The following is a 20,586-nucleotide window of genomic DNA, read 5'->3' on the forward strand; positions in this document are numbered from 1 at the left end:
TATCACCTAAAGACCTTATTTTTTTTATAATTCTAGTGGAGATCCAAAAGCTGTCAAAGATACCAAATACAGTATATGAAACTAAATTTAGGAGGACAAAATCATGCACAAGACATCTTTAATATTTCGATTTGAATGAATCATGCAATCATTAAAAAAAAAACAGTGAGACTTCTGCATTTTACAACAGTGTAAGGTTCCTGGTTTCTGATCATCTATGTGTAGCTGTGTCTTGCACCAAGTCAGCCACTATGTTTACGTATTTATTTATTTGTTTATTTATTTGTTTTTACCAAGAAAGCATGCTCAGAAACCCTGATTAGGTGTTTACATGCTACAGTGTTCCGGTTTTGAGAAACCTGGATAAGACCTTATACAATGTGAGATGTGGTGATTTTTCCAACTTTAAAGTAAAAAAAAAAAAACTGTATATAATAGGCTTAATCTTCTAATCTCTGAAGATAACTTTGCCCACTCTTTGTTTTTATTTCGCTCCACAAACGCTGAACTCCGTCACATTAGGTTTCTACAGCCTGTATTTGTGGGCGTTACCTCTGAAACAATCACCCAATCAGCTCCTTGTATACTCTCTTAGACCCACCTTTTTATGGTTGCTATGCCTACTACGCGTTTCTCTCAGACTGACGGGCGGGGCAGCCAATCAGCATCGACTTGGGGGCGGGGCTTTGGCCGCACACTGGAACTGCCTGGTAGCTTTCTACTACTACGATCAAACCGCGCAGGGTGCGTGTGAGCAGCAGCTGAAAGACCGGGGATGGAAAATGTACCATAAACGTTGTGGGAGAAGTCTGTACAGGTAAATTATTCTCTGTCTCTTTTACCCTCCTCTGTAAAATTAGCTCCAAACGCTGAGCGGACGCTAAGCTATTAAAAAAATGCCGAGTTGATCAAGCATGGCTGTGACATTGTTGAACTGGCAGCGCATTTGTTTGACATATGCACGGAGGGAAATGCCGCTATAACGTTGAAAGAGAAACTTGTGAGAGACAAGTAAATGCATGAGCTTGAAATATAATGTGAATCCGGACTTTGATAGGTGTAGTTCAGCGCAGCAAATCCAGAATATCTCAGTGTTTCCACAGAGAGATCCAGAATTAGCATCTTCTGCCGAGGTGGGTCACGGTTTTGCTGGAGTGAGTTTTGGTGATGTTGGTATATTTCTGGCAGTGTGCTCCCTGAGGCTGCACCCGAGCCATGATGTCACTGAATTTCAACTTTTGCATCTGTTGTATTTAGGAACCTCATTAGAAAAGTTTACACAATCATGTGAACCTGTGACCTCAGTTCAACCAGGACATGGCTGATATTAGGAGTTAAAAAAAAATCTGGTAGTGACACTGTGGTCACTGGAACAAAAAGGCAAGTAAACCCTAAGCATTGGTTTTTCAAAGGTTTGTTACCAAGATGCTTTTTACAGTTGAAAAAAACTTACCTTTAATATAGACCTGCAATAACCTGCAATAACTCCTCCCTTTGTGGAGGGATGTTCAGTTTTCATCGAAATTGGTTTAGAAAGGAGTTGATTCAGCTGTAGCATCATATTGGAGGATGTAGGTTGTGTTGTTGTTGAACTGTATTGCGTTACGCAGAGAGGTGTTTGTGTTTTCTGACTAAATATCAGAAACACCTACAGGTGTGATACAGTACAGTACAGTTCAACAGTGAAACACAACTGTGGCCTCCAAAGGGACCACAAAGTTGAATCAACCTCTTTAAAACAGTTTCAACACAAACTGAACACGATTTCTGTGCCACAGTAATTTGTTGTTTCCTGGGGCACATATGCAGATCCCCGTGTGTCTTTGATCAGCTGAAATCAGATGATAATATCAGCCATGCAAATGTAACGGCTAGACTCATTGGTCACTGTCTTCACATATAAGAGTCACATTCAGTGAGCCTATAAGCTCAGTCAGAACCAGCTCTGTGTTGACTGCTGGACATCGCAGATCAGAGATCAGTGGGGTGTGTAGGTTGTAGGTTCATGGTGAGAGAGATCTTCATGCCTGCAAATATGAACTGTTTTGTCTTAAATATCCTGAATTCTTAGAGGTATGACAGGTATTTGTTTACTTCAGTTGGAAAATGGTACCTAACTTGGAGACACCCTGCCCCAGCTCTTGTAAACAAATTTGTACCAAAGAGGAATCAGATTAAAGCAGTAAAGATGTAATTCTTTTGGTCTTAAAATGATAATACAGTTAGACACTGTCTTTGAAATGGAAATGTAGTATTTTGCCGTAGTTTTTCTTTTAATTGACAACACTACAAAGGTGCCTTTAACACCTTTATCATCATTGAAAGGATCTTTCTTTACCAGTTGTGTTGTGTTTTGTAACTATCTACTATCTATGATCCCAAAGAGCAGCTCTGCTCCTCAAACATGTTTTGATACTTAGATTAACTCTGACCAACAGACATGTTGGTGAATGAATATCAACAAAGTTTGCAAACATGCTTCGATTTGGAAAGATTATGAATGTGAATATGCCTCGAACTTTTATGGCAAGGAATTACACGTGTGGGTTTTCACAGTGGTCTGTTTGTCTCTTACCACAACATCCTTGGTTTGAATGCAGCCGGGGACATTTCCTGTCACTCTCTGTGTGCTATCAAACACGCTAAAAATCATCTGCTAATAAATACAGATTGTCTACCACTGGCCAGCCAAGTATAATTCTACTGACACTGCTTCAAGAACAAAAGTAAGACGATCATTTTGGTGAGTTCAGGGTTTTCAGATTCAGGCTGTTTCCTTCATAGCATCACTTTCAGGAGGTGCAGCCAGTGTCTGGTTGCACCAAAGCAATCGGGCTGGAATTCCCCTTTGACTGCCTTATAGATGTTTAGCTTTTCACTGTGACATTTGACTTAATTTCCAGCTATAGCAAGCCTCAGTAGTTGCATCTGTAGACCACAGCACAGCTGTCTTCTCATGGTACAGTGGTCTGTCTGCTTGTATTGAGTTGAGAGTTGACTGCTGCTTGGTCTTTTGATATCAATGAATTAAACTGGTTGGCTCATTGAAGGGCAGTGTCAGTCTGTTTGTTGGTCGGCCCACCACCACATTAGTCTAGACTGAAATATCTTGGCAACTACTGGATGGGTTGCCGATATATTTTGTACAGATATTTTTGGTCCCCAAACTATCCATCACTGTTTTTATGTTGTCACATAGTAACGAATTTTCATGTTGCTGCAACAACTTGAATTTAAACTTGTGTTGCTGATGCCAGACAAAATCTTGCAGGACAAGAGCACCCAAGGCCTGAAGTCTTAAACTGACTATTAAATGTGAACACCTAGTGTCGGCCATAATGGTCTTGGAGATGTTTAATTGAAGAGACAAAGCTCGGACAGTATCCTGGCTGCGTGAGTGAGCTCCAGGACAGATGCTGGCCTTGTCATTATCCCAGAGATTATGATAAATATTGCATGGTAACATATTTCATTGTTCTGCTAATATTTCAGCAATGACCCACATAGTCTGACATGTTTACTAGGCTCCCAGCAGCAGTGCTAAAAATGCACTGGTGATAACACAGTGGGGAGTTTTTCTTTAAGCTGGAGACTTTGACAGTAGATAAAAGGACAAATTATACCGTTTGGTCATGTTCAGGAGCCCGTGTTATCGTGTACGTTTTTCGTTTTAGGACAGCAGACAGATGGTCACTTAGAAAATATATTTTTCAACCAAAAATGATGAACATTCCCTGTTTTTTTGTGATGGTAAATCTATTTGGGTGTGGAGGCTCTTCATTAGAAGGTGTTGGGCAGCAATCAGTCAGTTAATTTACAAAATAACAGTTGGATTAATTAACAATGAAAACAGTCAATTGCAGCCCCACCCCTGAGCCCGTTCTTGGATCAGTTACAGTAGCTGTTGTAGTTTAAGACTTGGCTGTCATTTGAATATTCATATCATTGATTTCATAATACATGTTGAACTGTTGTCTGTATGTGTATAAGCACGGACATGTTGGGATCCCTGCAGGTGAGATAAGCAGCAGGTTGTTATTTACGCAGCCACAACGTGAGCAGGCCGCCCTCCTGAGAAGATAATGCATGCAATGAAAAGTGCCCGAACCTCTGGCGACATGCTCAACCCTTTGCTGAATGGCTGTTTCGTCACAACCTTGCAGCAGCACACAGCCAATTACTAAACCACAAACACCTCTGTAAAGCCCTGCACGCGTCAGAGATGGATGCTTGATGGAGGGAGAGGAGAGGAGAAAAGAAAGAAGCAGGCGAATAAGAACAGCTCCCGGTTTTGCATTTCGATTTGAATGGGCTAGGTGTTTGTGCCGAGCCGACGCTTTATCTGACAACAACCTGCTGAACAGTCCTGTGGCTTAAATATTCAAACGCTCATGTGCACACGCTTGCAGCCATGCATAGTTAATCAGCTGGACGCTTCACCTTCCCTGATGACTCCTCTTTCTCTCTCTTTGACCCACAAGGATCCTCTTACTACAACTTGTCCTTAACCTGCCTCCCTCTTTCTCTGTTGGCTCCCCTGCAACACATTATATGGTGCCCATGACAAATATTAATTATACATGTGAAGCCTCTCATATGTAGGCTAGAGAGCCGCGAGGCCTTTCCTCGTCTTTGCCAAGCAGGGCAGGACCCAGAGGCAGGAAATCTCAGGCAGGAAACAGTAAAGCTAACCTGTTACATAATGATGAAAACACAAACAAAACTCTTGGTACTTTCAATTCTGACTTCTTGATTTGCAGTTCGTTTCATTTCTTGCATTTTACACCAGATGCAGTTGGGTGACATTCTTCTTGTAAAAGCCCCTAATGTAAAATAATGACCTGTGCCTGAAGTTGTGAGTGATCCCAGCCAACATCTCCTCGTGGCAGATGGGAGGATCCTGGGGCAGGATGGAGGAGCAGGATTAACAACCCCCCCTTGTCGAGGGTCTGTTTCTAGGTTACTGGTTCATTTTACGCTGTACTGTGCTCAGGAGGAAGGAGCGATAACGAGAGGTGAATGGAGAAAATAATTTTGTTAATTTGCTTATTAGCAGCGTGGAGAGGGCTATTTCAATTTGAGATTATTTTAATTACCTCAGAATTAAAAAAGGAATCACCCACAGCCACGAGGAGGGAAATCCCTAATCGCTTGTTTTTGTCTGATCTGCTGTCTAATCGTTTTTGCTGCTTCTCCCTGTTTTGATATAAAAACAGGATGTTTTAGGGTTTTGACAGTTGTTCAGACAAAACAAGCAACTCACAGAAGTCGCCTTTGGCTTTGGGAAACTGTAATGAGCACTTTTTACATTTTATAGACTAAACCAACAAATACTTTAAAACAGAATAACCCAACACTGAAAATATAGATGACTAATTGAGACAACTAGTCAATTTGCAAAGTTGTTGTAGGTTAATCAAACAAAAATCCCATCTGTTTGCTCATTCCTGTTTCTTAATTTGGTGATTTGTTGCGTCTCCTTGTCTTATGTTTAGTAAATTGAACATCTTTGGGATTTGGGCGGTTGATGATGCTACGTTTAACCTTCAGGAAATTGTGATGAGCATTTCATAGACCAAACAGTTAAGCAGGAAAATAATCAACAAATCAATCCATGATAACGTGGTAGAATTATTCCGTGAATTGTTTCATCTATGAAATGTCAAGGTAACATCTTCACATATCTTGTTCTGTCCAGAACCCAAAGATATTCAGTTTGCTATCAGATATGACAAAGAAAAGCATCAAATCCTCACATCTGAGAATCATGAACCAGGAGATATTTGGCGTCTTTATTTGTATATTTGCTGCCGATCATCAAAATGAGTAATAGCGTAATTGTCACAGCTCTAATTGATAATTAAAGTAATTGTTAGTTGCTGCCTTAATTGTTTTATGTGTTGGTTTAACAGCAGCATGGGGGAACAGTAGGCAGTGATTTCAAGGTGAGATGATTTTTTATTATAGCGGAAAGTTTCCTCATTTAAAGTTGGACTGTGTAATGATGTTTATAATCACTTCTTTGCTTCCCTATGCTACCTTATCCTTTCCCTAATCACTTAACACATATCAGACGTAGCTTATCAGATATGTGGATGAGCTGGAAATGAGTCCCCAGCCTCTCCTCACATACAGTCAGCTGCAGCGAGAGGCTGGAGGCCGTCTTAGGTCACAGCTGCAGTACTACGACCATGCTCGTCTCTCTCGCCGGTGCACAGACCTCGACGCGTGGTGCGAGAGTGTTTGCTGTCGTGCCGAGCGCTCTCTGCTCTCACACAGCTGGTCATGCCATGACTTGGAAGTGATGCCCGCCTGGCACGTTGTCATAGACTGGACTGGACTGAGGCTGTATGCTGCAGTGACAAAAGCACATTCAGGCCAGGACAATGGGGAGCTGACAGCCTGGGTTGTGTTTATCACTCTGCTCCCTCTCTCTCTCTCTCTCACAGCCTCCCATCTATTGTAATTGCTGTCTCACTGTTTCTCTCTTTCTGTCTCAGTCACTGAAGGCTCGAGTACACGCTCACCGAGCCTGTTTATCACTTTAAGAGCAGCTCTGTGCAGAGCTGCTTTAGTCTTTAAATACAGGGTGTAGATCTGTCATCAAGGTGGCGATGATGTGATTGTTGGTTACAGAGTGTCATCGTTAAAGTATAGGCTCTGGATTTAGTGTGCTTGGGTTGACGCATGTGGCTTTGTGGGCTGAGCTGACATGTTTGTGGGTGCTGACTTTGTTATCCGTGATTGTAGCAATCATCTGTCTCTTATATTAGACAAACAATGAATCACCACCGGGAGACTGAATATCTGTAGGATCAGGGGCCTGATGTGAGCATTTGATCTGATCTGTATTTCAGCTTAAAGCGTCAGACATCAGTTTATCTATTTTTCCATCATTTTATCAATCTTTTTGTTTGTTAGATAAACAGAAAATAGTCACACACAATAATCACATCACAGTTTCTCAGAGGCCGAGCAGACGTGTTCGGATTTCTTGATTTGCTCAGCTAACACTTCAAAAAAAGATATTTCATTTACAATGACTTGAAGAAGAAAAGGAAATCGTCAGTTGCAGCCCTAAAATCTGTGGTTTTGGGTTATGATCCTTCCCCATGAGTGAACACTTGTTGTCACGTGACCAAAAGTTGACATTTAGGTCACATGGTGACTCCTGAGCCAGCTCCACTCACTGAGTGAAGACCATGAGATGCAAGTGGAAGCTCTGAATCATTAGCAATCTCACGTTTAGCCGTAATTCTTCTCATCATGCATTATTCCCAGAGGTTTAAGGATAAGCCTGCATGCACAGATTAGTTAATTAGTCAGCTAATCAGTTTCTTAGTTGCTGATGCAGACGGATTACTGCAGCTGTGGAACGAGACTGAAAAATAAAAAGATCGCTAAAATATCAAGTGCATGCAGAAAACAGCTCTTTGAATCTGCATATGTGTCACAAAAATACGTGCTAACTAATGCAAAGAGTAACTCAGTGGATCAGACGAACTAACAGCTTGTATTGGAGCTTGACTGATCACATCAACCCACACAGGTTTTATATTGATGAAAGAAACTACCAAACATCCACAGTGAAATCTTGCTCTAAGTTACCAGCCACAGCTGTGAGTCATCCCACGCTGGTACATGTGGCAGAAGACTGTCGCTGTGGTGGTGAAGGGGAAATTAGGCCTGACACAAAATGATCCCTCCTCCACGCTTCGCCAAATCAGGTTTAAAACTAATACTGAAGGACAGACGAGTCGATCTGCAGTGCAGTAGACTTCTCTTTGAGGCCCCAGCTGCTCCATGAATTCACTCTGTTTGTCCTTGTCCTTCCTCAGTCGGTGCCTCACACCTGCACTGACGAAACAGAAACCTGACGGCATTGCTGTTGTGTTAAATATAGTAATGACATTAAAGACGGTTTCAGGAAGTACTCAAGGGTTGCATCTACTGTTACGATTGTTTTCATCCCTGGTTAATCTGCTGATTGTTTTTTCAGTAGTGAGTTTTCAGGTAAATTCTCTCTCTCCAGTTGTGCAGACTTCAAAGGTCCAACATCTACTTGGCGGATTGTCACAAATGGTTGTACAGACGTTCATTGTTTTCTGGACAGTATATCCTAATTAGCAGATGTTACCATGTTGATACGTTGGACTACGATGGTGAACATTGTAAACTTTAAAGCTGCCTAACATTAGCATAGCATGTTAGCATTTAGCTTAAGGCACGCCACTGCTAGCACGGCTGTGGACTCTTCGTTTCTTCATAAATGACTTAATCAATTATGAAGATTGACTGATGATTGAGAGATCAGCTAATTGTTTCAACACCAATGGACATCAGTTTTCAGTAAGCTGAAGTAGATGACCCCTCCATGACTGCTCCTCACTTCCACCTGACTTTGAAAGGCATCTGTTCGTCTCATCTTTTCGTCTTGTCCTTCGCCTGTTTGGAGGCTGGTTTGTGTTTACCTGCCTGATTTCGCAATATGGCTGTGTTTGTTTTATCTCAGCCTCCAGCCGCCTCGCCTCGCACCTCTCTGTCTTTCACCTCTACCTGTCCTTCTTCCTTTTTCCCGCTCTCTCCCTTTGTGTCATTTGCCGTCTCCCTCGTGCTGTGCCTGTTCAGAGGCTGCTGAAGCATCTCTATACCACACTCGACTGTGTCATTACATTTAACCCAGCTCCATTTTTATTTGGTCTTTGAGCCAGAGGAGGCGGCTGCTCTCTGCTGTTCTCACAGACAGCGCGAGGAGAGACGTGGGGAGTAATTCCTGTCCAACCTCTCTCCTCTCGTCTCCCGCTCCGGAGGAAGCAGAGAGGCAGGTAGGGGTGGTGAGGGGTGGTGAGGGGGCGGGAGTTTGCGGTGACCTTCCCTCCCTTCAGTCGCCCCCTCTCCTAAAAAACGAAAGAGGACAGGAAAATTAAAAACAGAAGCGCTGAGTATGGACGGAGGGGACACTGCATTTATTTCCTGCAGGAATGAAATGGGTTGTGAATACTTTTTGTCAGTGTATGAGACTTTCTTTCACTCCTCCCCATCTGCTTTTACTAGTCCTAATTTTTCACGGCAGCCATCTGTGTGTTGTGAGGGTGGCAGAAGAAGAGGTTAGTGTGCGTCCATTGATAAGACTGGAAGCCTCGTCTCTCTGTCTGTCTGTCTGCCGGTGATATGATCCGCACCTCAAAGCATGTAATCATTTATTTATTAATTTTTGCTTTACTTTCGATTGACTGTGTTGCTCTCCTCTCTCTCTCTCTCTCTCTCTCTCTCTCTCTCTCGTCTAGGGTTGATGTATCATGATTGAACGTACACAGGATTACGACCATGGATGATAAGCATTTAAAATTATTCTTGTACTTGATGGGAAACAAGTGTCAGAACAGTTGCTTCTGAAACACAAAGTGAGATTTTGTTTAATATTCTTGATTTTTATTTTTATTTTATTTTTAGCCATGCTAGTGGCTAAGTATAAAAATGTATTAATGAATTTTTTTGCTCTCAGTACATTTTTTGCAAACACATTGTCATTAACATAAGGAAAGCAGTTCTTCTGCCATTGTTCTTTGTACTTTCCTCTGTAATACTGATAACAGGCAGCAATCCAGTTCATTTAAATTCATCAGTCTGTCTGTGTTACCATTATGCTCGTGGTGTCCATTCACAGTCACAGAAGAGCTGCAGCTATTAGCAAATGTAATTTGTGGCCGCAATTCCATTATTGGGAAGATAACAGTAATTTAATTTTCTGGGTTAATCGGCAATAATATTTGAACCTGTCCTTCATAGTATGATGCACTGACGCAACTCAAAATGATCACGTCTAAGTTTCCTAAGCCCTGAGTTGTCTCCTCTCTGTGCGTTAGTTTCTTACAGTTGAGTGTTTGTGCCTATAGTGAGGTTGTTCCTTGCTCCTGTGGCCAAACCATTTGTGCATGGACACACACACACACACACACACACACACACACACACACACACACAGCAAGACCAAAATCTGCACGAATAAAAAATTATCTTGAGCGAGAAAGCAATCAAGGTCACAGTGTGTCCCACTTCTTCTCCGGGCTTTGTGTGCCTGAGAGCTGATTTCAGCTGAACGTCTAGTTGGAACCAGATGGAGAATGCTGGATGTCAGCTACTTCTATACATCCCACCGTGAGCGGTGTCCACACGGGGTCCCGGTGCAGAGCCCTCTCTCAGTCTTTGTGTTTGTAGATCTTGCTGTGTCAAAACCGTGAGGGTTAAAACAAAATGGCTAATTAGCTCAGATCTGCAGTGTGTTTCGATGTGGTGCACCAGGCTGTTGCAAGAGGAAAACAGAAGCTTCTGCCGCCCTCGCCATCACGGTGTGTCTGTTTATCCCTCGTCCTCCCTCTGTTCCCCCTTTCTGCTCGCCTGAAAACCATCTGGTGGTTTGGTCAGGATCACTGTCTCCCTGTATGGGTATTTTACCATGAAAACTCTGCTCAGTCAGCGTTTATTGGCAGATCTCACTTCACTCATTGGCTGTGTTGGATTTCACCTTTGGTTTGTTTGGTTTTGACCTGTGTTTTCTGAGAAGCTGGTCAATGCATCAAACTTAAAATCCATGTCATGATAAAACTAGATTGTAGAGTGTAAAAGATTTGTTTATATTGTGATATATCATTCATTAGCTTGAAAGCTGAGCACTGTTGTAGCACAGTGATGTGTTCATTCATTGTCAAAGATTTTTTGCCCCAAATTTTTATCTTTAGAAAAGTTTTATGTTGAAATGTTTTTCCAGAATTTCAGATATTGATCCCCAAAATGTTGTTCATATTGCATTTTTCACAAAATAAACAGTTTGAATTCTAATATTTATTCAACCCCTATTTATATAAATGTACTGGACAAAATATTAGACACAAACCTTTTACTGTAACACAACACAAATGACAGCCTGTCTAAAACAGTTAGAAGAAAAAATCATAACCAATAATTGATTAATTGGGCAAAAGAAAGTTAATCAGCAACTATAATTGATAATCAATTGCATAACTCATTATTTCAGCAAAAGTAGCAAAAGATTACTGGTTCCAGCTCCTCACATCTGAATACTTTCTGTTTTTCCTTCTCCTCTGTGAACTGTATCTTCTGGTTTTAGATGGTTGGTTGGACTAAACAAGACATTTGTAGACGTCGCTGTAGGCACTGAGAGCTTATGATTAGCATTTTGCTGCTGTTTGTTGAAACAAAGATGAAAATCACCGTTAGCTGGAGCCCAAATTATAACCTCCATTAAGGTAGGATTCACTGTAGCAGTGCTGTATTATAGATTTGGGCTCTGTGAACCTGCTACACTGGCAGCTGAGTTGTTGAACCATCCAGTTTGGTCCAGAGGTCCAGAATCTGCAGGTCATACGGTTTTAATAAAGACAGAGAAATCATGAATGAGAGAGCACGAAAAATGAAATATCATACACTGATGTGCTGGACTCAGTCTGATCATACTGTCACATCCTGACTCCAGTGAAAATAAATAAAATGTAATATTGAATTATCACCCGGCCCTGCTCTGTAATATTTCTGTCCAGCTCTGCCAAACAGAACGTCGTCTGCAGGGGCCTCCAGTCCCACTGCTGAGCTAATTAACAAGGTGTGAGGTGTGTGTGTGTGTGTGTGTGTGTGTGTGTGTGTGTGTGTGTTTATGTTGAGGCCGTATTGCTGTGTTTGTTTCTATGTGTGTTGCTGCTGCCTGATGCCAGGTCACCAGGCCTGAGCTGAGTCTGCGCCAAGACAGGGAAAGGGCTGTTGTCAGCACACACACACACACACACACACACACACACACACACACACACACACAGTCAGCAGAATAACACATAACAGGAACCCTGCGTGACATCAGCCCTGGGGAAACGCTTTGCATTATGGATTCTCTGGGAAAGGGCACAACCAAATTCCTGTATTGCTTTTGCATGTGTGTATGTGCTTCTCTAATGTGTGTGTTTGTGTGAATAAAGGGTCAGAAGGTGTGCGCTCAGCTGCTGCTACGGTGTATTCCCCCCAGCCATCAGCCAACTAAAACTGTCTCTGCTGTCATGACAACTCCCATCTTAAAATTTATGGAGACATGGTTTGTCTGTTTGTGAATCGCTTTGTTTGTCAATTATTCTGTTGTGTGTGTGTGTGTGTGTGTGTCTGCATATGCATAGTTTAACAGTATAAAAGCTTCATAAGAAAATAAGCGTTCATGTTTTCTGTAGAGGGAAATGAAATGAAAGAAGTGACTGAATTCAAGGCTTCTGTAAACTTCATGGTAAATGATTCCTTTACTAATTACTAACTAATATTTTAACTTTCTTAATATTGACAAGTGTTTTTGTTTTCCTCTCTGTCCTCGTTAGTGTAATAGTACGATTTCTGCTGAAGCCTTTTCAGCCCAACACGACCTGCAGCTGAAGTGATATTTCTTTCATTATGGCTTCTTCTTTCTGTGAGGGCTGGATGGATCGAGCCTTAAAGTATTAATACAGCCAATACCGCATCTTGGTTTGAGTATCGATACAAGCATCTGTAGGATCTATACAAAAAAACAAGAATCAGCTTCTTTGCTCCACTGTCTCTGCACTGTAACATCACAAGTTTGTTTATGCATATTGCAAAAAAAGGAGGATGGAGAGCTTTCAGATGCAGCAATAAAGAAGGAAAGAAGGGGCAAAATACCCCACTGGAGCCAGACCCCTAATATTTGCCATTAAAACTGCTTATTAACATGCATGTGATTCAGTGATTAACCAAGAATAGTAGAAACTATGCTTAGATGCAGATGACAGTGGTCAGTCTCGTATAACTCTCGGCAAGAAAGCAAACGAGCGTATTTCCAAAAAAATGTCAAACGATATCGACAGTAATTATTTATTCTGCTAAACAATGTCTTGAATTTTAGTTACATGAATTTGTATCAAGTATTGATCCAAGTGCTGAGAGGTTACTGAAGGCCTTTCTGCACAGCCGTGGTGTTCGGTGAGCAGATAAACAAACACAGCCACAGGTGTGAGCTGATCAACAGCAGCATCTGACTGAGCGTGACTCAACCATGAGGACAGCGGCTGCCACTTTCACAAGCTGTGATCATCTCCGTAGAGGCTCCCTTCGTCTCCTCAGCCTCGTTCCCTCCATCGATTTATCTCCTCTCCCCTGTATTCCCTCACTCTCCTCCCCCAGCTCCCCTGTCACTCCTCCTCCTCCTCTTCTTCCCCGCTTCCTTCCTCAGCTCCCTCCCTCCATCCTCCCAGTTTCTCCTTTGAAGTCATTTGCTGAGCTCTCCTCTGCTCTCCCTCGGGAGTTCCCCCGTCCTACACTGAAGGTGTCTCAGGAGTTTTTTTTATAAAGCCGGGACTTTCTGGAAGCTTGTTATGTGCGATTTGCAGAGACTTGAATAATCCAGTTTATTGTTAGAAAGCAGAGGAAAAATGGTCAATCTGCAAAACAGACGATGCAGTTGAAAACTGTTGCTGAAAGTAGAAAATAGCTAAGCCGGCTGGAAAAAGTCGCTAAATGTTTCTAGATGATGCAAAACACTAATTAGTATATTAATGACGTCATTGCATTGTGTTTGCAGTCTGCCCAGTGTCAGCCTGTTGCAGTCCTTTATCTGTTTCTTTCTCTCCTACTCTCTGTGCTCACATATACAGTTTCATGCAGCCAAATTCCCAGGTCTTTACAGATAGTTACAAGGAACTCAAAAGGCATCCTCCAGTTCCCTCTCACCAGCACGTAGACTGTGATGTGGAGAAAATGGAGGTCAAGCTGAATGAAAAAGAAAGGTCTTAACGTCGGATTTTTCTCTAATGCTGTTCTGCCTTTTTTTTTTTTTTTTTTTTTTTTTTTTTTTATACAGGTTTCTGTGAATCTCTGAGTGAAGATGGCCTTCTTTCAGAACAACTTCTGGGTAAGTGTCTTGAAAACACTTGTAAATTAAAATAAAAATGTGATGGTATAATATAAAATTATAATGATGGAGATAATGAAGAAGAGCCCGTGTCTATGATGGTTACAGTGATTGGGCTTTTATGCCTTAAGCTCTTGCTGTCATGTATTACTTACCTATTACAGCTGAATGGCAGCTATGAGTCACTGAGCTTTTCATTTATATTCTCCGTGGACGGCCAAGCTCCTGGCTCCCTGCTGCTCGTCAGGTACGCGCTGAAAGCGTTTTGCTGTCGACCTCCTCCGCTCACTCGCAAACCATAGAGGTCGATCTTGTATTCAGCGCTCAGCCACATGGAGAGCAACTTCATTTAGATTATTCTCGTAGGCAGAGATAATGTCTCTTCCTGCGGTGTCACTGGATACAAATGGCTATTTTTCTGAAGCGGCTGCTTTTGATTTGATATAACTCTGCTTTCCCTACTATTGTGTTGTCACTAGGGCCAATGTGATAGCTGAGTTTGGGAAACCAATTCCATAACAATTCTTTTTGGAGGATTTAGTTGATACTAAGCTGACGTACCAGGTGGTTTGTTACATGAATCATCTGCGAAGGCTTTGTTGGAAACTTTTTGGAGAAGGGGAAACACTTTCAGCAAAAATACTTTGCTGGTGATAAGATGAACCATAAGTCTATCACCATAACTTCAGCCCATCAGATTCAGCATCCTTCCTATTTTTTGTTCACTACCAGTGGAGCTAGTTGGTAAATGAAACTCATGCTGAAGTCAGTCAGGAGAAGAGTAGAAACACCTTTTCCATTTTCCATTGAGAGCCACCTTCAGTGACGTCCGTGGCTTCTCTTTCGATGAAGACGAACTCTCCAGTTCTGCTATAACTGATGCTATAGCAGCATCTATGCTAACCTCTTTAGGTGCCGCCATTGATGCTAATTAACAGTCACCGTTTTCACACCTACGACCCGCCTCCAGCTGCCAGGATTGCCTTGCTCCTAGCACCCTGATTAGTCTGAACCACCATGGTTCAGCCACAAGCGAAAGCAAGAAATTCAACTGCCTTCCAAGGTCAAGTTGATAACAATGTATTGGCTTTAACAGGCAATCATTATGTGGAGATGATGGCTGATAGATGCAGTAGAAAGTTATTGAAAAAGCCTTTTTTTTACTAGTGTGTTAAGGGGAAAATAAAGAAGATTTCCAAAATGAAATATAGGTTAAAGCCAGAGAAGTTTCTTGATTTAGATCAGGAAATATCTGATCAAAGATCAAGTGAACAACCTGAAGGTGTGTTCAGGCAGAAAGTGAACTGAATTTTCGTTCTTGTTGCGTACTGGGGCAAATAATTCTCCCCAAACAGCCCGAGTGCCTTAACTGTGAGCTAGCCAGCAACAGACAACTGTTTTTGTGAGTGTGTTACAACTAAGCAGAAATTCTTCCTCCTGTTATTTCCCGTCAGTGCCTCTACATTTTCCTCTTGTCTCTTTACATTTATGAAGTGGATCGATTAAGAACCTGGGATATGCGCAAATGTTATGTTTGAGCTGAAGTGTTTTCAACTTGCACAGATATGTTTTTACATCTTAGTTTCTTCACACTGACTTTGTATGTAACTACACAGTAAAGCGGCTTTTACACTGGTCAAAAAAACCCACTAAGACCCAATAACATCGGACATTTGTTGGAGAAGGGTACAACAGGGGCGTTCACTCTCAGGACAATGCAAAAGCATATTTTAATAGACTGTTAGAGACACATTTCAACATAAGGAAGTCCAGCACACCTCCACTATTTAACCCTGACCCTAACCAACCACCACTAACTATATCATCAAAAATAAGTACTGAGTTGCCAACACCTCTCTAAACTTGGGTCAGTAAAATGTTATTATTAGTTTATCATAATTTCATATGTACCTAATAAACTGATAACTTAGTAAAGCAATATTAGTGAAATTGTGGCATTAATTAGCTTAATTCAGCAGTAATTAATAGCCTCATTAGCAACTTTCCACAGAGGTGTAAAGAGGAGGAGCGAAAACTCCCCCTCCTCCCCCCAACATCACCCTCGTCCCCGTGTGACTTTGTCTGCCGTTTCAGGAGCTCTCTCCCTCATTTTCTCCTCTCTCCTCACTTTCTCCTCGTGCTCCGTCCCTGCACACCTGGTGCATCTATTTCAGGTGTGCCCTACTTCTTCCTCCCTCGCCCCGTCAGGCTACGACATGTCCTCAGTAATATTTCAGCGGTTGAACTAAAATGAACTTTTCAGACACAGAAATGAGATTTGGGAGGATTACAGGTCCTGCACCGTGACTTTGTCCTGAACGTAGCAATAACTGTGGATGATTCTGTCTGTCTGTCCATGTAGAATATTACATGATATCTCCGATAACATCCTCTCTGCTTTTGTCTGAGGGATAATTCTTCTGTTCCAGCATCTAAACAATGACCTGATAGATACTGGGCACAGGAGCTCAAAACTTTTGGTTTGTGGATGTGGATGTGAGTAATTTTAAGGGCTTAATAATTTTAGCTGTTAGAGTATTTGTATAGTCTTACACTATTTCTTTTCCTGCTCAATATCCATGTATGATCCATGAATAGTGTCATAGTGCAGTGTTTGTGCTGGGGGCAGATAAGAAGACAAACAGGTTTGCAGGCAGGAAGGCAGGTGGGAAAAAGCAAGAACATGAGAGCAAACTTGGTAGGAAGGGAAGCAGAATTTCAGCCAGGCATAAAGACAAGGTCACAGAGCTGCTGTGCTTCTGTAATTCAGAGGAGATTAAATGTTAGGCTTCGTCACAATGCTTGCCTCTGAAATCCAGGCAAAAAAACAAAAAAAAAAGCTTCATTTTCTTCATCATTCAAGCCAGCAAACATACTGTGTAACTTGTGTGTCTGCATATGTGTCTACGTAGACACACACAAGTAGCTGTGTAATACAAATCAACCCTTTAGTTAATTAGCCAGCACAGGCACTCGGGAACTAGTCGCACACTCACAGAGCCTCATCTTGTTTGGCTCAAGAACATTCACAGCCGCTCACAAAGCCTCCTCCATCGCACGCTGTCCTTTCCCATTAACTATATAAGAGCTGTGCTCATGGCCCACAGGGGGAAGCCCATCAGCTATAATTAAGTGCACCCTTAGTAAATTAAGGCACAGTTAAGTCTTAGGAATAGAATTTTTTTTTCTCTGTAAGGTTTGAAAGGATTGGTGCCGCTTAGTTCTTGGAATTTGGCTTTTTTTAATGCACCAGAAGAGAATACGGCTGCAACAGTTAGTCAATTAATTGATGAGTTGAAAAACAGATAATGAAACTATTTTAATTTAATAATTTTTATTATTTAGTCATTTTTTAAGCCAAATTATTTGTCTGACTGATTATATTTGGTCTTTAGACTGTTGGTTGGACAAAATGACATCTGAAGATGTGATCTGGGGCTGTGGGAAATGTTAATATTTTTCACTATTTTCTGACATTTTATTGACAAAATAAATAGTTGATTATTGGAGAAAAAAGTCCGCAGATTCATCTGTAATTGAAATAAAACATTAGTTGCAGCCCTGCAAGGGAATTTCCCCATGAGAGAGAATCTTAAAGGCTTTTTTCTCATATATTATAAAGGAAAATGCATCTGAGCAGACTGTTTATCAGATATGTTTGCCCCTCAAACTGGTTCTAGTCGAGGCTAAATGCCAAACCATACTTTCCTTCAGGAAATTACATTGCAGAGAAGGTAGGCATGTGTGGGGAGCCCTGCAAATTGGGCAAAGTGGGCAGATAACCAGGGCCCCAGTGCACCGTGGACTCGTAAGGCTCCAGGTTCACTGTGTGGCACTTAGTCTGGAATAAGTTGAATAACTGATAAAAAAGCAAAATAAGAGCAAGAAGGCATGTCCTGTGCATGTTACAAAATAAATGTTTGTTTAATCAAATTACTACTAACAGACGAATGCCTGTGTTCTCTCTAGGTTGGCTGCTTTGGGGGGATTTGGTGTTTAGTGGATGAGGGGAGGGCTGCACATTGGGGGTTGGGAGGCTGCCAGCTTCTCTTTGTAGCTGTAACAGCAGGAGAGCTGCTAGCATCCTCAACACTGCGTTCAAAACAAGCTGATATTTTGTTCCGGTGTTGGTGTCGACGTCTGTCCATGTTTGGTTTTAGAGGGATTTCTAACACTTGTTGGAAAGCTTTTATTACACCTAACATAACGAGTCGTCAGCCTGTATCCCCTCTGCCTCACTGAGAGGAGAGGAGAGGAGAGGAGAGGAGAGGAGAGGAGAGGAGAGGAGAGGAGAGGAGAGGAGAGGAGAGGAACTCCATGTTAAATGACAGCAAAATGCAATATACTGTTTTGGTCATTAAAGTAAATTGAGGATTTTACCATTTCACACTCAGTATATAAGAAATAAACATACTTAACATATTTTTACTGACAGAAAAGTCATTCAGTTGTTTATAATTTTTCTTATTTTAATCAGTTCAGTACATTTTCAACACAAATTTTCACGCAAATAAGCTACAATGATAAAACAACATTTCTTGCACCATCAGAAGTCAATTGAACTGCCACTTTATTCATTCATTCATCATGTCCATCGACATCACAGCCAAAAACTCAAGGCTTCGTTTATGCCTTCTAACCGAATGACTTGATGTGGTCCCTTTTCAGTGTGAACGTACAATAACCCTGCTGAGCATGAATGTGTAGTATGGATTTGAGACACTGCAATGGTCATCGTGATGAAGCTCACTGCCTTTAAATCACAAAATAAGGATATAACTGATTCTTTTGTAACTGTGTGGGTTTGTACCTGGGCTGGTAGAAATTCCTCCACATTACTGAGAAATGTGTGAATTCTTTTTTAAAGAGACCTCTGGAGGGATCTTTAATAATATTCCCATCTCTCTCAGACTATGTTTTGTTCCTCTGCTGTGGTGAATGGACGATAAAAGTTCTGTATGTTATCCAGGGGAATTTAGCAGCAGCAGACTATCAGCACAGATCAGCAAGCTGCTCTGTGTCGGGGCTGCACGGTGCACAGGGCTGTCTTGTATCTTCTCTTCTTAGAAACCTGCTCCTTCTTTGCCCGCAGATACAAGAGAGAGTGTGCTCACAGAAACACACACAAACAACACCCAGTGGGTTTTTGTTATTGCCTGCTTCTCGGTTTAATGATGCCAGCATTGCTACGATCCCATCACTTTGAGTCATGGGGTTTTCTCTCGGGGCGAAGAACAGTAAACACAAAGTGTGAAGCTCCTTTTCCGGACCATGTTTCCTTCCCTCTCTTGCCTCTGTCTCATCTCTCACTTCCCTCCCTTGGTCTTTGCTTCCGACCTTTTCATTGCCTTTGTTCTTTCTCAGTTGTTTCTCGTGGATCTTTTCTGTGCCAAGTTAGATTAGGATCCAAGATAGATCAATATAACAGTCACTATATTTGTGTGTGTGAAAAGGAAGGAGAGAATATAACAAAGGAGAAGGGACACTCTCAGTGTGAAGTGAGTTTGAACAGTTTCGGATGGCTGGAAATAAATATATATTTATTTATATTTAAATAAATAAATAAAAATCCGCAGAAACTTTTCTGAAACTATCCATATGGCCTATCCCCACTTCTTCAAAGCACAACAGTCAAAAAAAAAACCAAGAAAATACTTAGACTTGCAGAGGTGAATTTTTGCAGATCCGCCTACTCTACAAATTAGTTTGGGACCCTCAGTGATGACAGGCTGCTGCTGCTGCTGCTACCTGCTCCTGATGTTATTGACACCTCTCTGCTGTGGGACCGTTCATTCTGCTCAACCTGCCCAGTCAGCAGAAAAACTCTCTGTGAGTCAGCTAAACCCGGCGGCATTGACGGGCTGGTCAGTCGGTTCGCTGCTGGATGGTGTCTGATGCAGGGGAGGATCGTGTTGAGCCTTAGTTTTTAAGAGTAGGTGATGTACAGAACTGGATCATAAGGGATCTGCACTGTAATTATCCATTTTACTCGACAACTGGGATAATTATGGCCCCAATGGAAACTTGTTCATTAACATTAGAATGAAAACTAAATCATGAGGTATGTAGGGAGATGCCTGAATATAGTCAGAAATTCAAGTCGCATATAGACGTTTGTATGAAATGTGTTCAAAACTACTATTGGAAGCTTAGCACAAATTTAACTTAAAATGTATTTACAAACTAAATGAGAGGTTTTTATATTTCTATATTCATTTCACACCTGCAACATTCCTGTCATATCATAATACTGTAAATATATTTACGAACAGTCACCAAATGGATTTTATTCTGGCACAGCTGAAAGTTTTGTTTTTTTTCTGCAGGAGATAAGAGACTGAAGAAGCCGAGTGTGAGCCCTCACTCCACCTTCGCTCTAATCGTTATATTTCATGCAGAATTTCAAAGGTCTGATGTGCAGCTGGATGTGAAGTCACATAAATTCAACATGAACAGCTGTTTAGAATGAATGTATGAATATGACCTTTATACTTTACACTAGTTATAGACCATTGCTGCATTTACATGAATGTGACAGTCTGGCAGTCCCAGACAGCAGCAATCCCTCCCTGGTGCACTCACTGACAGTGGTGTAGCTGTTGAAAACCTGCAGGATCTTAAGGTGGAATTATGCTTCCCTGCTGTGCTTAATCCACATGTAGACAGGT

General features: G+C 41.6%; 1 protein-coding gene across 1 annotated transcript in view; it reads left to right on the forward strand.

Annotated features, from left to right (window-relative positions):
• The first annotated feature begins 697 nt into the window (after positions 1–697).
• The window catches only part of fcho1 (FCH and mu domain containing endocytic adaptor 1), a 57,942-nt gene continuing 38,053 nt past the window's right edge, over positions 698–20,586 (forward strand). The window contains exons 1-2 of the mRNA XM_071486228.1: positions 698–817; positions 13,868–13,918. Of these exons, the coding sequence (XP_071342329.1) occupies positions 13,892–13,918 (27 nt within the window). The 5' untranslated portion in view covers positions 698–817; positions 13,868–13,891. The remainder of the gene's footprint in view (positions 818–13,867; positions 13,919–20,586) is intronic.

This window comes from Trachinotus anak, unplaced genomic scaffold (genome assembly GCF_046630095.1).
Source record: "Trachinotus anak isolate AG129_WGS33_773 ecotype Australia unplaced genomic scaffold, CSIRO_AGI_Tana_v1 ptg000010l, whole genome shotgun sequence".
Classification (NCBI taxonomy): domain Eukaryota; kingdom Metazoa; phylum Chordata; class Actinopteri; order Carangiformes; family Carangidae; genus Trachinotus; species Trachinotus anak.